This window comes from Sinocyclocheilus grahami, unplaced genomic scaffold, assembly GCF_001515645.1.
Source record: "Sinocyclocheilus grahami isolate Dianchi unplaced genomic scaffold, SAMN03320097.WGS_v1.1 scaffold11.1, whole genome shotgun sequence".
NCBI lineage: Eukaryota > Metazoa > Chordata > Actinopteri > Cypriniformes > Cyprinidae > Sinocyclocheilus > Sinocyclocheilus grahami.
Genome location: NW_015505190.1, coordinates 503,594 through 520,784, shown reverse-complemented (window position 1 = coordinate 520,784; position 17,191 = coordinate 503,594). Strand labels below are relative to the sequence as shown.

At 38.6% G+C, this 17,191-nt stretch overlaps 2 protein-coding genes across 7 annotated transcripts in view; one reads left to right on the top strand and one right to left on the bottom strand.

The window, feature by feature from the left end:
* Positions 1 to 314: 314 nt before the first annotated feature.
* On the bottom strand, positions 315 to 11,348 carry flad1 (flavin adenine dinucleotide synthetase 1). Of its 4 annotated transcripts, none has more exons than XM_016285224.1 (8): positions 10,811 to 11,348; positions 8,496 to 8,648; positions 7,515 to 8,274; positions 7,242 to 7,389; positions 4,611 to 4,709; positions 3,879 to 4,068; positions 571 to 644; positions 315 to 482 (listed from the first exon to the last, which is right to left on the bottom strand). In XM_016285224.1, the coding sequence occupies exons 1-8, from the start codon at positions 11,111 to 11,113 to the stop codon at positions 347 to 349; spliced, it is 1,863 nt and encodes a 620-aa protein (XP_016140710.1). In that variant the 5' UTR covers positions 11,114 to 11,348; the 3' UTR covers positions 315 to 346. The 4 variants fall into 4 exon arrangements, with proteins under 4 accessions (XP_016140710.1, XP_016140716.1, XP_016140723.1 ...); XM_016285230.1 differs by having other exon boundaries at positions 8,496 to 8,645; XM_016285237.1 differs by lacking the exon at positions 10,811 to 11,348 and adding an exon at positions 9,854 to 10,512 and having other exon boundaries at positions 8,496 to 8,720.
* Positions 11,349 to 13,456: 2,108 nt separating this feature from the next.
* shc1 (SHC (Src homology 2 domain containing) transforming protein 1) overlaps positions 13,457 to 17,191 on the top strand; it is a 38,053-nt gene continuing 34,318 nt past the window's right edge. For all 3 annotated transcript variants that reach the window (XM_016285215.1, XM_016285207.1, XM_016285199.1), the window contains exon 1: positions 13,457 to 13,673. The gene's annotated coding sequence lies outside the window, so the exon portion shown is untranslated. The remainder of the gene's footprint in view (positions 13,674 to 17,191) is intronic.

The window sequence follows — 17,191 nt, the reverse complement described above, 5'->3', positions numbered from 1 at the left end:
AAAACTTGGATGTGCTAAAACAGAAAAATCGCGCGCAGTTACTCACACTTTTTTTCAAAGATACAAAACACGAGTCTTGATGGTTTACAATAATATTACCAAAATTGATATGAAAAACAAGACACTTTGATAAGCTACCGTTTTAATATAAATCTTAAAAACAACAGTCACATTTCTACGCACCACCATTCATAGACAATACACAAACTACAGGTTTTTTCAAGAACTGTTTCTGATAGGCTATTTCAGATTCAGTTCCTTCTTCAAAATGTCCTCAGTTGCACTTGTCATTGAGTCTTCTTTAAAAACAAACAAAAAAAATGATTAAGATGTCTAAGTCAGTCAGTCATGCCCTTGAGTTGCGTTCCTCCTCCTCATTTTCCAGCTTGTGGGCAGGTTTGTAGCAAGTCACACCTCTCTGGTCCACCACTTTAAGAGATGGATTCCTGCATGTGTTATCCATACTGCCTAAAGAAGTGTAACTGTGAGGAAGAGGGAGAACAGCGTAAGCAAACCATGAAGATAATCTCATTTAATGAGTGAGACTGACTGTGAAGAGAAGCACCTCACCCTTTGTCATACAGAATACAGTAAGGCACATATAAAGTTCTGAGGAACGACCAGATGTCATGATATGTCCATTCCTGCAGAAAGGGAAAGAGATGGTGGATATGAAGCAAACATTCAGAAGTAACATGGATCCAGGGTCATTTGTAATTCTGAGAACGCTGTACTGCCGTGTCTTTTACATAAGCACCACTGATTGGGATGATGGAGTTGCTGTGTAATGATCTTGGAGAGCCTCATTCATCATCATTCACCATCTCTTGGCTGTTTCTGCTGCCAGCTTACATGAGAGTGAGTGGGAGACATGACAGTGATTTACTGACTGTGCAGTCAGTTTAGACACTACAGGAAAGGTGGGAAGATAGGCGATAGGTTTATGCCTCTTTTTTTGTTTGTCTCTGTGATTATACATGTGTACACATATATAGTGGTGTGAAAAGGTTTTTGCCCCCTTCCTGTTTTTAAACTTTTAAATTTTTATGCCAGTTATCGCAAACACTTGATTGCAGTTGTTGCTGCAAAGCGTGGCACAACCAGTTATTAGATTTAGGGGGCAATTACTTTTTCACGTTGGGCCAGGCAGGTTTGGACAGCTTTTTTCCCTTAATAAAATAAATCATAATTTAAAAACTGAATTTTTCATTTACTTGCATTATCTTTGTGTAATATTAAAATTTGTTTGATGATCTGAATCCTTTAAGTGTGACAAATATGAAAAAAAAGAAAAAAACAGAAAGGGGGCAAAAACCTTTCCACACCACTGTATGGTTACACAACAAAATTATAGGATTAAATATACAACAAATTTAGAACCAAGTCAATAAAAAAAAACATGTAAGGGCTGGGTATTGACAGATTTCAGGAATCGATTCAATTTAAATTCACAAGCTCATCGATTCAATTACATTACAATTTGATTCAAATCAACTGCTGTAAAAGTTACACTATACAGGGATTCCTTTCAGTTGGTATATTACTATAAAATTTAAGGTTAAAATGAACCAAATAAACCAAAAATTCCAAAGTTTAAAAAAATATATATATTTTTTATATACTAGCTCTGTTGCTTGGAATAAATTACCTGGGTGTATTCAAGAGATACAATATGATAGTATTGTTAGAAGGGAAGTTAAAAATTTGATGTTTTATCATTGTTGTTTTGAAGTTTGTGTGGCGAGTTCTGAACTTGATCAACATCAAGTTGATCCATTTATGATTTGTTCGTCCATTTTTTAAAATACAGAGGACCACAATGGAAATAAGCCGATGATTGTAAGGGGTGGTTTAAACTTTTCCTAATCCGTGCAACAGGACATGTATACACTTGATCGGATTGAAAACAGAAACTGGAAAGTTGTGCAATGATGCAGAAATGGCAGTGTTTCCCACAGACTTGCACTCTATTTGTGGCAGTATATATATATATATATATATATATACACACAAATTCTTTCTCTGCCAGCAGGAGGCGCTGTTGGAGTGGTAGCGATCAAGGTTTCCCCGGTAATGGCTGTACACAAAGCAGCGCTCAGCTCACAAATGCTGCTTTATCAGACATTACATGCAGTGTTGCCAAGTCCATGGTTTTCCCGCGGAATTGGGCTACTTTAACACTGTTGCCACAGGTTGTTTTTCATGTCCGAGGGGTGAAGCGACTCCAATAACATGATATTTATCCCCTGGAATGCGAATTTTAGCAGGGGAACCCCGCCAAAAAAACGTGTATTTTACCCCCGAACGCGATTTTTAACTGGGGACCCCCTCGAAACGCAATTGGGCTAGTTTTGAGTAGTGATTAGGCGGGTTTTCTTGTGAAAACCTGGCAACCCTGATTACACGCAAGAGGAAATGAAAATGAAATCAAAATTTTCTGAAGATAGTCAGTTTTTCTTCAGAAATGCAGTGAAATAAACACACCCACACCGGGTTTCAGTTTTGAAACGCGCAGTGCTCATGTTTATTCAACGAAGTCAAAGCCATTTGGAAAATCTATTTGTTCGGTTTTGATATTGTGGCGGGCGCCACAAATAAATCAATGTATGGGAAACACTGTGGTGTAATGACGTACCGACATAGAAAGGGCTGTTGTTATTGAATCATAAGTGTCAGAAGTGAATCATAAATTAATCGTAAGTGTCAGTCTAAAAATGTTTTCTACGTATTGTCTGTGAAGTGGTGCAGGGCAGTAATGCGGTCCCACCAGTCCTTGCTTGGGGCTCCTTGTTTCGGGCACGGGAAGGGTTTTATTGCTTGATAAATATAAGCAGTGCAGCACAAAGCTTCATGTGTTTGTCGTCTCCTGAAATATATAAATATTAAGTCTGCTTTTTAAAATAAAGACAAGTAGCAGGAGGATGGCTAGTATGCACTTCTTAAACCAGCGGGAAAACTCTGTATATTTTTTTTGTTGTGTGCGCATGTCAGAACATTAAATCCGATTTAAAGCTTTTGGCATATAAACACAAACAGAAACCCAATCACTTAATTTATTGTTCGAGTAAACACCATGCGTCAGCACGCTTATACGTCGTTTACATGATACAGAAGCAAGCGCATACTCTCGTGATACTCTCCATAATGGCAGTGTACCGACGAAACATGCTACCTATCAGATTGTGCTACCAAAAATATATTTACATTGTTTTAAGGGTAAGTTTAGGGTAAGGGTAGGTAGGGACGGGTAAGTTTAGGTATGGACATTAAAAAAGCCTCAATTTCCACCACATGAATAAGATGCTGGTAGCACAATCAGATAGGTAACATTTTTCACTATCAATTTGTGCTACCTATCTTTTTAATGGGAGGTAGCACAATCTAAGCGGGTAGCAGAAATCGTCAGAACAGCGGCACACTGCTGCAGACGGGTTGAGGAGAAGAGTTGTTGAATAAAGTCATTATTTTTGTTTTCTTTGTACAAAAAATAAAAAAATAAACAGTATTCTCGTTGCTTCATAAAATTACTGTTGAACCCCTGATGTCACATGGACTATTTTACAGATTTCCTTGCTACGTTTCTGGACTTGGGAACATTACAGCTGTGTTGCCGTCTATGGGAGGGTCAGAGAGCTCTCGGATTGCAGCAAAAATATCTTAATTTGTGTTCCGAAGATGAACGAAGGTCTTTCGGGATTGGAATGACATGAGGGTGAGTAATTAAATAATAAATTTTTGGGTGAACAAACCCTTTACCTTTTAATAAAGTGGAAGAGACTTTTTAAATGTAACTTTACCATTCAAAAGTTTGAGGCAGTAAAAAAAAAAAAAATTTAAATATTAAAGCAGCACAAATATATATATTCTTTCCCCCTCACCAGCAGTGGGTTGACCCTCATGTATTCAGGCCAGCCCGGGTCTGTGGGACAGAGGGGTGTCAGTGTGTGCGAGTAAGGGTCGGTCCGTCTCGTTCCCATCAGAACCGCCTGTAAATCTGGCCTCCTTTCCCGGACCTCATGCAGAGCCTGCCGAATATTACCCTCCACTGAGAACAGCTCCAGGTCATATCTATAGAAGAAAGAGGAAGAGATGCCAAATAATTACACCTATGGAGCTTTGATGGACACTAATGAATTAATGAGACCTGGATCCATGTTCAACTCATCACAGTTAAGGAACAGGCTGCAACTGGTTTGTCGAGGCTGTTACGGCTTACAGATGGCACATCTCCCTTGAAAGTCTCACTCAAGTGATTTGGTTAAGACATTTCACTTACTAACTGGTGCCAGATCCCATATCGTATGTGGATAAACAAGCAGGACTGGTGATTCTAACATTAGTGTAACAGTTGTAAAACTGCTCAAAGCATGTCTGGAAAATTTCACAATTCAGAAATGTCAAAATAATTGTCTGAATCAGACATGACAAAATCATATGTTTACAGATATGCTTGTGTCTGATGCAGACAAAAAGGTCTGGGAGAAATGCCAGAGAATCCAGTCTGTGATTTACCTACTCGGGAGAAAAGAAAACCATTTCAGATTTTGGTTATCTCCTACTTTAGATCACTGCAGTACCTACTTTTTATTTTTTAAGGCAACTTGTCTTACCTTTTGATTGTATCCTGCAAAAACCTCTCCATTTCTGGAAAAGGAGAGACAATTCGAATGTAAAGAGCTCTCAATCTGTCTCTACTATCTGGATACCGCCTGAGAGAGAGAAAGAGAGAGAGAGAGATTTGGATGTACAGTATCTCACAGAAGTGATTACACCCCTCACATTTTTGTAAATATTTTATTATATCTTTTCATGTGACAACACTGAAGAAATTACACTTTGCTACAATGTAAAGTAGTGAGTGTACAGCTTGTATAACAGTGTAAATTTGCTGTCCCCTCAAAATAACTCAACACACAGCCATTAATGTCTAAACCGCTGGCCACAAAAGTGAGTACACCCTTAAGTGAAAATGCCATTTTCTCTCCCCGGTGTCATGTGACTCATTGGTGTTACAAGGTCTCAGGTGTGAAAAGGGAGCAGGTGTGTTAAATTTGGTGTTCTCACTCTCACACTGGTCACTGGAAGTTCAACATGGCACCTCATGGCAAAGAACTCTGAGGATCTGAAAAAAAGAATTGTTGCTCTACATAAAGATGGCGTAGGCTATAAGAAGATTGCCAAGACCCTGAAACTGAGCTGCAGCACGGTGGCCAAGACCATACAGCGGTTTAACAGGACAGGTTCCACTCAGAACAGGCCTCGCCATGGTCGACCAAAAAAGTTGAGTGCACGTGCTCAGCATCATATCCAGAGGTTGTGTTTGGGAAATAGACGTATGAGTGCTGCCAGCATTGCTGCAGAGGTTGAAGGGGTGGGGGGGTCAGCCTGTCAGTGCTCAGACCATTTACCGCACACTGCATCAAATTGGTCTGCATGGCTGTCGTCCCAGAAGGAAGCCTCTTCTAAAGATGATGCACAAGAAAGCCCGCAAACAGTTTGCTGAAGACAAGCAGACTAAGGACATGGATTACTGGAAGCATGTCCTGTGGTCTGATGAGACCAAGATAAACTTTTGGTTCAGATGGTGTCAAGCCTGTGTGGCGGCAACCAGGTGAGGAGTACAAAGACAAGTGTGTCTTGCCTACAGTCAAGCATGGTGGTGGGAGTGTCATGGTCTGGGGCTGCATGATTGCTACCGGCAGTGGGGAGCTACAGTTCATTGAGGGAACCATGAATGCCAACATGTACTGTGACATACTGAAGCAGAGCATAATCCCCTCCCTTTGGAGACTGGGCTGCAGGGCAGTATTCCAACAAGATAATGACCCCAAACACACCTCCAAGACGACCACTGCCTTGCTAAAGAAGCTGAGGGTAAAGGTGATGAATTGGCCAAGCATGGGCATCCTCAAACGGAAGGTGGAGGAGCGCAAGGTCTCTAACATCCACCAGCTCCGTGATGTCGTCATGGAGGAGTGGAAGAGGACTCCAGTGGCAACCTGTGAAGCTCTGGTGAACTCCATGCCCAAGAGGGTTAAGGCAGTGCTGGAAACGTTCGCTTTGTAAACACTGGGTCTGAACCTCTGTCTACGTCACGCGTGATCTTTCAAACATAATTACGTAATGCATGAGGTCGAGCTAGTGTAAGACGAGCATTTGTGTTTAAAATGTATTAATTTAAGAATTTAAGAATTTTTGGTTTTAAGAAAATGACTGATCATTTGGCTAGATAAGACCCTTATTCCTCGACTGGGATCATCGTGTAGAGCCCTTTGAAGCTCCACTGAAATTGCAATTTAGACCTTAAACCCATTGGCTCCCACTGAAGTCCACTATTTAGAGAAAAATCCAGGAATGGTTTCCTCAAAAACCTTAATTGCTTTAATTGCAACTGAAGACATGAACATCTTGGATGACATGGGGGTGAGTAAATTATCAGGAAATTGTTATTCTGGAAGTGAACTTATACTTTAACTGAATGTCTGATATGTGTGAAGATACACTAGCGTTTGACAACCAGAACTTAAAACACTTAAAACAAGCATCTATTTCTGTAATATAATTTTTGGAAGGTATGCTTGTGCTGTCTGAAAGGGATAGTTCATTTCATTTACTCATCTTCATGTCTTCCCAAACATGGCTTTACTTCTTCTGTGAAACATAAAAGCATTTATTTTGAAAAATGTCTATTTGTTGTCCGAGCAATTAAAGCCAGTGTAGTTTTGGTGGAACCCATGAGGGAAAATTTTATTTTGTATTCAACAAAATAAAGAAAGCCATAAAGGTTTGTAACAACATGAGGATGACGAATTAATTTTTTTTTTTTTTAGTAAACTATACCTTTAAAACCAATGTCATTTGTTTTGATATCTTATTTATTAAATACATTAAATACATGTGTTAATATTTATTAATAACACTGTTATATTAATGTTGGCAACCAAAGAGTAGCTGGAAGTCATCGACTTCCATTATTTTATTCCATACTATAGAAGTCAATGGATACCAACAACTGTTGGGTTACCAACATTCTTTTGTGTTCAACAGAAGAAAGAAACTGGAATAACTAGAGGGTAAGTAAATTATAACAGATTTTTGGGTGAACTATACCTTTAAGTGCGTTTAATACATTTTGAGGTCACTCTAATGTCTAAAAATAAAAAAGGGGATACTATGCAAAATTTTGCCAACTGTAATTTAATTTGGTCCACATGCTCTATTTTCTATTTAATCTTTCTTACCGTTTCAGAACAGCATAATATAAATGCAGTAGAGCTGTGCAGTCCTTGCCACCATTGAAGCCAACACAGATTTCATTAGTCGAGTATTTCTCCAGCGCCATCTCAATGGTCCCCAGTGCTGCAGCTACTTTCTTCCCCAGCACTGTCTCTGTGAGATATTTGGTATACATGTTTAACAAGGTTATTCTCAACTGATTTAAATTGAGATTTAAACTGGTCAAGATCGAATACATGTAACTGACAGCACTCAGATACGGTTATAAAGAAGCTCACCACTTTTCGAGAGCGCGTACACTTCTTCAGCTGTGACTGACACCGGGTCCGTGACAAGAGGAACCACAGAGCCTTCAGGCAGCTCTTCTATCAGTTGAGTTCTTGCTCGTTCCACCTCTTCTGCACTGTCAGAGTCCAAAACCAATCGGACACGATGATAATTACTAAGCCAGTCTGGGTAAGAGCCCAGAGAGACGCGCTTGCCCCAACCTGCCTGCAGTTTTGTTAGACACTGGGCGATATCAGTCTCATCCACATTCACAAACACCTCACGGGTGTGAAAGGTGGTACCAGAACCTGAAAACAGATGGGTAAGGCCACTGAAAGACTTTTCCAGCAGAGAGGGGATGCCCGGAAATATGTATACATTGCGGACACTGACTAGTGGGAAGCGATTTCGCTGGCCTGTCTGAGGGTCTATGCCAAAATTGAGTTTGGCAGAAACAGGAACCATGGCAAGCTTCATTTGGGCACTGTTGGTAGTGACCGGGCCAAAGAACCCCTCTACTAGCTTTGTCAGTTCAGGGTGAGCATGCAGACCTTCGCCAAATGCCATAGCAACACTCTCAAAAGTGACATCGTCATGGGTGGGACCGATGCCACCAGATGTGATGAGGTGAGTAACGGAGGAGGAAAGCTGTGCCACTTCTTTAGCAATGACTTCCTGGACGTCAGGTACCACAGTGATTCGCTCTATGGTGATGCCAAGCTTGCGAAGCCCACGGCACAAGAAGGCACTGTTAGTGTCAACAGTGTGACCCTGCAATGTAAGCATATAAACCAAAAGTTTTTAAAATATTGCTTTCTAATGATTCTAGAAGAGATAAATAACTGTGCCAAAGTGGAAACCTCCCTGCATGTGTCAATGGTTGGACAACAGATAAACAAAATCCATATAGAGCCCTCAACGGTCAGAAAAATAACTGTATATACAAGATAAAGTGTTAATTGTGACTATAATCAACAGCTATTGTAAATTACCTTGAGGATCTCATCTCCTATGATGAGAACAGCTGCTGTGACAGCACCATCTTTCTGCGTGGAGGATGCATTGCAGTTCTGAGCCATTGGGATGATTTGGGCTCCAATTCGCTGAACCCTCTTAGCTACTCTACTAATCCGAGGCAAAGCCTGCTGCATTCAGCCGAAAATTATGACACAGGAGAAAGGCAAAGAAAGAAAAAGGAAGAGACAGATGGAGAGGGTCTGTTGGAAACAAGCACAAAAGTCTGAGCAATAAAACTAGTCTTTATTTGACTTTTAATAAATCTATCAATTAAAAAAAAAAGTTTATTTTCAAGACTGAATATCAAACATACCAAAAGTGTGGACAGAAATCAATTTCTCTAGAGCTATAATCTTCTATAGATATTTAAACATGAAACCAAGATACCTTAAATTTAAAAACAATTCACAGAAAGTAGGACTCCATGGTTGATCGCAATGAAACCAAAATTGTGATATGGCTCAGTGCTGCAGTTTAATTAAATAAATATAAGCTCTGAATGTTTCAGGGTTTAGCAGAATTAGCACTGCACTGTGTTCACTTACACACAAGCAGCTCGTGATCCTGTGTTTCCAGGGTCTTGATTCAAGGTAAATGCTGCTCCACACAATCTCATCTCTGAATGTTTTTGGATCATTTATAACACGCATTTAAAAACGCACCAAACAACTTAAAACTCGTAAGTGCTTAAGTGTATAAACAGGCAGTTGTCAACAAAAGAGAGGCTTTAAGGCTCTCTGTGGTTTTCAGTAAAAAAATAAAATTTCAAAACGTTTGAAAATGAATAAATTAAGACCATAAATACTAGTGTTGCAATTGTACAGCTGTGATGTAAAATAAAAATGTTCTCATTTTTATTTTTCTTAAATACTTGATTTGCTTATTTCTAGTGAAATACTGCAACAGCAATATTTCTTGTTTGCTTAATACTTGATTTGTTAATAATACATTGTTATTTTCATACTGATATATATATATAGACATCAGAAAAATTGACCAAATTGTGCAGCCCTACAAACAAGCAAGATAATATATTAAATTGTTAAAAGTCAACAGAAAAATGTAGACAATAAAAACGTATTGCAAAGTTTTAAAAGTCTTGAAAACACGTCTAGTTTAGATAGTTTATATAGCTTAATAGTTTATTAAGGTGGTTTACAAAGAAACAAAGTACATGTCAGAAAGAAAAAAAACTGTAATAACATTCTTGTAGCGGCATAATTATCCACGTCTAATTATCTGATCTGTTCTAACAAATCAGCTGGATATTTATAGAAATGTCTAATATATGTCCTAAGTAAAGTTTGTTGGCAGAATAGTTCGCTTCCCTGACCTGGAAGGCACGAAACTGAATCCTGGGTTCAGTCCGGATTTCGTGGCCAACTAAATGTTATTCAATGAAGCTCTAATCTCATTCAAGAATGAGTCAGGCAAATCAATGATAACATTACATCTGCTCAAACTGTACAGTCACCATGATCTCCAGGTAACGCTACTGTCACGGTTATATGAACAAAGTCCCGAGTGTTCCGCATGCTTGTGTCATGAACGCTGTAAGCAAATCAGCCGTAAACATTGATAGCAACTAACGATACTAGCTCATGCAAACGCATATATATAATACAGAATCGGGATGCTACTTACTACTACTTTAAAAGCCGTACTTGATTTGTAATTATTTACTCCTGGTCGATAACTCACCCTTACAACACCAGTTACATATACCAGTAAGAATACTTGATTGCACTCCTCCGGTCACGTGACGTCCCTTGGCCAATCGATGCGAGACGTTGCACTACTGCTTTAATAAACTAACCAATCAGCGTAAAGAGGGCGGTACCTTCCCCGGGAAGTGGAAGCAGATTATTTGCAGACATCCTTTACAAAATGTACAGGGTGATTCTATGTAATGCTACATTTAATTGTCTCTTTGAATAATTGCTAAATCATTTATATGTAAAATCAGCTTAGTTTTCTTCTGCAGTTAGTCATATGACCACTTGAAAGCAGCTTTGACACACACACACACAAATATTTCTGATATTTAAATGTGTTTTTAATGTAATTTTAATAGTACGCTATGTGTAATATGTTTACTTCGGAAGTCTAGACACCGCACACTAAATACACTGCAGTGCTGCTGGACATTCATGATAAAGCACCGGTTGCACCACTTAGTTACATCTCTGGAACTTTTTTACCTTTAACGTAACGTTAGATCGCCCCCTGAGATCCTTATCATGTCCATAGGAAATCATATGATTATGGTACATTTGTATTCCACACCTACCTCAAATCTTTGTTTTACAAACAGCTTAGGTACAGCTGTTGAATTCAAGCGTCGTTTATTTCCTTTGGCTACACTGAAATCGGATGGTGAAAAATGTTGGCTGCACACCCTCAATCCACGGATAGACTGCATTGGTGATCCGGTTTCTCGTTGAAGGGCGATCAGCCACAGTTTCAGTCTTTCTGGATCGTGCAGGGGCAATGTGTGAAAAGTCAGGCTTTCCTCTTGCATTGACGCCCACTGACGGAGTCTCACGGATTTCTCTTGGTTGAAGCATCCAGGATAAGCACACACGCGCACCATTTTGAAAAATCCACCGCCACGCGAAACCAATCAAGTTTGCGTGCACTTTCTTCTGTTGTGAACAGAGCTGTGTTCAGTTTGTAGTCCTCAACTCAATCCCGGAAGAGAACTAGCAGATCCGAACCGTGGGTTCCCTGGTGATGGGCGCATTCAAACCGCTGCTTCGCGAAGCGTTAGGACGTTTGGGAACCATCTGTTTCGAACCTGGGATTCGGAGCGTGTATCAAACTGCCACGATCACGTGGTGTCAATAGATGAGGCTTCGTTACGTCAAAACTGTTTAGAAACCTTTTAAAATGTCAATGTTTTGCCATGTTTCATAAATTTGTACAGATTTCAATGACACATTTGTATAATAAAAAGAAAGTGTTATAGTTAATAGTCTTTTATTGACCTGGTTAACCAAGCTCTCCATGAAACAAACAAAACAAGCCCTACAATTGAATGAATTTACACATATTATTCAAACACTTCATCTGTAATGCTATTAGTTGATTTGTTAATTGCATTAACAGATTAAGCTATTAAACTAAAATATTTGCATTTGGCATGTAAAATAATTTTATGCATGTTTGATTAGATTTTTTGTTGCAGTTACACAGTTTTGACCAGCAGGCGTCCCCAGCGGGCGGCGTTTCGAGCGCTTCAGTGGGAATTATGATTCATTTGAGTGATTCGAATCTTTTGAAATGGTTGAAATGGTTTGTTTAGTGGCCCTTTCTGCAGGTTATATCAGTAGGTGGCGACTTGAGGGTGACTTATTTGATGTTATCAGTCTTGGAATTATTCAGATCAACTATTTCTTAAAACACAGAAACAGGGCTTATCATTTGATAAATCAAGCTGATTCCAAAAAGAGCTTTTGAGCATCACATGCGTTTCCTAACTAACAGACCCTAAGTTTCCTAGTTCCTAGCAAAGCAAAATAATAAGTAGATTTATAATTTTATCAGTTTTGTTAACAGCTGGTCATGATTTATATCAAGCTATGTTTAGCTAAATTTTATATTGTTCAAATAGCCTGCTGTATTTTTGTATTTAACGCATTTTGAATTTATTTATTGCGCAATATAGTGCAGACCCCTGCAGTAGGCTAGTGCTGCACATGCACTCCCCCTGTTGGAGACCACTGACCTAGTTAATTCAGTTTCATTTCTTGAAAAAAAAGTGCTGCTGCGAATTTTTTCAGATTTAAAACACACAATGTGTATATTCCTTCAGTAGATTTAACCAATGCAATGGGTTAAATCTGAGTGAAAGCCCTCATTCAAATTCTGTTTGCTGGTGCTTTATTGGCATGACTTGCCATATAGAGTATGAGGCCCATGGACCACTTTTACGATACATTATTTGTGATTTGACTGTTTTGGGGCTTGACATATGTGACCCTTGACCACAAAACCAGTCATAATGGTCCATTTTTTGACAATGAGATTTATACATCTGAAAGCTGAATAAATAAGTTTTCCATTGATGTAGGCTATGGTTTATTAGGACAATATTTGGCCGAGATACAACTATTTCAAAATCTGGAATCTAAGGGTGCAAAAAAAAAAAAAAAATATTGAGCAAATCATCTTTAAAGTTGTCCAAATTAAGTTCTTAGCAATGCATATTAGTAATCAACAATTAGCCTAAGTTTTGATATATTTATGGTAGCACATTTACAAAATATCTTCATGGAACATGATCTTTATTTAATATCCGTATGATTTTTGGTATAAAAGAAAAATAGATCAATTTGAAACATACAATGTATTGTTGGCCATTGCTACAAATATACCCGCGCTACCTATGACTGCTTTTGTGGTCCAGGCCAGCGTCACATATTTAGTCACACTTTCTTGTCATTACATGCAAGAAACCAAAATAGACATTCCTTAACATTTTCCTTTTTGTTCCACGGAATAAATAAAGTCATGAGGCTAAATCAGGAGAGAGCTTTAATTCTGGACAAATCATCTAATAACTGGAGCTTGCAGGTTGGCATGAATCTAAAACTATTTGATTTTTAATAGCCTATAAAAGAAAGAAGAAGAAAACTTACACTGTTCTTACACTCCTTTTATGTTATTGTTAACCGTGATTAAAACAGTATAGGCTACGTGTATTTGCTTTAGGTAGGCCTACGTAATAATTTCAAGTAGTTTCCTTGTTAATAAAGACCATGAATGAGTTCATAATATCTGTTTAAGGAAAATTCGTTTCTTGTTCAACTGTGAATCGCAGAAAAGAAAAAGAAAAACAGGTCAAGGGCGCGCGCTGAGAGAACCAGGTGCGGGCGCTCTCATGGACGCCAAACCACATGATACAAGCAGCCATCCGATCGCGGAAGTGCCACTTTTTTGGACCGTGGAAGAGGGGGGGTAGACTGGGGGAGGAAAGGAAGGCAGAGCCGAAAGTTTCATGCCATTACTCGTACTCGATGTGTAAATGAGCCTGGCGAGACCAGTGCTTTATTTAGTGTCTGGACCGTCTTTTGCTCCTCCAGTGTGATATTTTCAGCAGTTGATCTGAACAGTGTTGAGAAGAGCAGGACCGGAATCGAGGAAGCGAGCGGGTAAGTTCAGGCAAAAGTTGACCGCAGTCATGACTGTACGATCCGGGACAGGAATCCATACTGCTCCGCACTGGAACGTGCTCGGATGCGTGTGTTTGGTGAAATCTAGCAGTTTCGACTTGTTGCAGCCTTTCAGGTTTCGAGTCAGACTTGACGATTTACTTTTGATTTAGCAGCCTTTCTGTTTTAAACCTCGTCCGTTCTATGGCCTGTAGGCTACCGGCCAATTTTTTTGGCATTGAGCAAAATGTTGTCTCATTACCCAGCGTGCATACTGTAAGAGCACAGAGCTTTTCAAGAATCGAGATTCGTTGTAATTTTTCAAGGCAGTGTAAGGTTTATCTTTACATGAAACAAAGTGCGAGCAAGTAATAATATGTAATTTATGCGTATTGTGGTATAGAAATCGACCAATGTTATGTTTTTTTTATTACTTAAACATATTTGGTACTGATATGTAGGACCAAATGAGCTATATTGTTAATATTGCTTTTCGACACAATATCAGTTGATTACAACTATGAAAACATGACACACATTATAAATATTTCAATAATAATAGTGATACAAATATTTATTATCGATAATGGTAATTACAATTGAATTATTTTCTAAATGTATTATTTCTAAGTAAATAATTATAAATAATTATTATTATTTCAACACCTTACATTTATGTGAAGTGTTGAGTTTAACTGATTTAATGAATTTTTGAATTTTTGTCTAGTGTAGATTTGAAAGTTGTTTTTTTTAAATAACTTTTTGTTTATTGTATACCTTGTGTTATTCTGAGATCGCCATGAAAATAGCCTTGATGCTGGCATGGCGTTAACAAGTGAATAAATAATAATTACATTTGTGAAGTGTTACTAACTTTTTAAGACTTTTAGCCTGTCTAACGGTCTAATTCACTGTTAGAGACTCGGCAAATGGTTTCATTATCGGTAGATCTTAAAAACACAAAAATTGTGTTCATTTATGTAAAATTAAGCTGATTCCAAAAGTAACTGTTAAAGAACCGATTAACCATTTAAGTGCGAGTATTTGTAGAAATATTTATCAAACCGATTATCAGACTATCTCTATTCTGTTATATTGTTACAGCAATGCAAATGTAAATAAACTCTTCTTGTTGTGAAAATCAGTTGTCTTCAACATTAGGGCCATTTATCATAGACTGATCTCGTCAGCTGCGAATCCTACACCAGCGTGAGCTCTTATCTGCTGCATGAGCAGCTGTCACAGACATTTGGAGCAACTCAGTCCAACACGAGGGACGAGGCTATGTGTTCCTATCAGATTTAGATGTCTGGCTGTGACATTAGACCCCAAAACTGTACACGAACTCTAGTTTGTACAGTCATTTATGAAACAATGCCTGTGATGTCAGTCTCAGGACACTGAGTCAGTAGTTTTGTTGCTGATGGAATTGTTTAAGATGAGCCATTCTTGACCGCCTCATATTTCATATTACATGAGTATATCCAAGCCAACTGGTCTCTTTCCATCATATTTTGTGTCATGCCCATGTGCTTATATTGGGAAGCTCTCTTTGAGCCTTGATTTGACTTTTTATGGTCTAGTTTGGGCTTCAGTGATAGAGAAATGGGATAGTGAAAATGTAAATCATTCATTAACTTGTAATTTATGAGTTAGAAGGTCAAATCAGAACTAGTTGATTGTGTTTTTACCCTTCTTAGATCATTATATTTGTAGAAAAATGATTGACAGTAGTGCCACGACAAAGCCAAACAGGATTTATGACGAACTGATAGGCTTGCTTTTTTGTAACTCTCTCTCTTTTTCTCTTTTCTTCTAAGTAGATATGTTATCAAGTTCCCTGCAGATGACACTAACTGGTGAAGGAAGCTCTAGATAGCTCACAATTTCACCTGATTAGAAGCAGGGCGAACAGGCTGACAGTGGAAATTATTACTGCTAAATCGACTCTGAGACAGCCTGATATCACAGTGACACACACCTGCTCAATCTCAGATGAAAAATCGAGTGCTCAGAACAGACATTTCTGTTTCTGAGGTGTATTGATCTGTCTGAGGCGTCAGACAGGCTTCTGAACCTGTCAAAACGAGTAGACTCTTATATTATCCCTTTTTAGGCCTCTTCCATTTTGTGAACTTCAGTTGGAAGTATTTCAAACGATTTTGCTTTTGTGATAAACAATTACATATTGAATGCTCAATGATGTTTGCCCAGTGAATTGCAATCAGGACGGATTTATGTTAGAATGGATTTATGAACAATTCATTCTACATGTATTTCATAATCAAGGCCCGATGCGTGCTTGGTTTTGTTATTGATGTTTTCCACTGTCTGGCTTCCTCTAATTTATATCAAGTTTAGAAACATGCCACTTTGAGCTACTGTCCCAAACTTCCCATCTAGTCTCTGAGGAGCACTCGACATCGTATCAGAATGTCCCACTGAGAAGTTTGTATTTTTGATAGCCCAGATGACGCATAATTTTGCTAGGCAACAGAGAAATATAGTTTGTCTGGTCAAGTTGACTGCTTAAACATGTTTCCAGATCTAGTCCTTTACCCTGGGCAGGACGTCAAATGGGTTTTCCATTGGTTTCAGATTCAGCTGTGGCATATCTGAAGCAGTATTCACCACTGAAGGCAGCAGCAGGGTCCCAGCCTGCCCTCTGTCTCCTGTCATGAGGCTCCAGTGTTGTCATCCTGAAGGTTTCTTTTGGAAGATACCTTTGTGCAGATGTTGGGTGAGAACTTTGCCCAGTACTAGAACAACTAGCTGCAGTGACATGTAGGTGGTCAACTCTTGAGTCAACAGGATGTTGGGTTAGGTTTGCAACAAAGCGAGTAGTTCAGCTGCATGTAGAAGAGCGTGGTCAGATAGTGAAGCCACATGGACGATATAAAGCGATAATAGAAAAAAGCTCTTCATGTGGTGTGTAGTTGAAATGTCATGCTTTTATTATGCACAGACCTCATGCAGCATGCATTGTCTTTTGTTTCTCTCTTCCTCTCTTTCTCACCACTTGATTGGTTGTCTTGTACCCATAGGGAGGGGTATTTCCTGTTCAATTCTGACCATGTTCTGTGTTTCCTTCAACAGACACACGCACACACACACACGCAGAGTAGCTTAAAATTGATCATTAAATAATAAAATACTGATACGTTATATTGTGCATTCCTAGTGTTTTTGATGCACATCTTGGAATTTATTTAGTAAATCATCATCATCATCATAGTTTTATGGACAGAATTCATCCACTTCAAGTATGTGTATGATTTTTTTTTTCATTTTGGAATTTATTTTTTACTTTTACTTTTTTTTTTACATTTACTTTGCACCTTGTTCTGTTCATCCAGAATTTGATTATTTTATGCAAATATTCCTAAATTTGCATTAAAATGTGACCAGAAATCAGCTTCTGACACCATATAGATACAGCCACGTTCTTTGTTTATAACTGATTTATCTGGCTCTTTATGAGCCACAAGCAGGTAGTAAATAGAGCAAAGGTTCTCTCC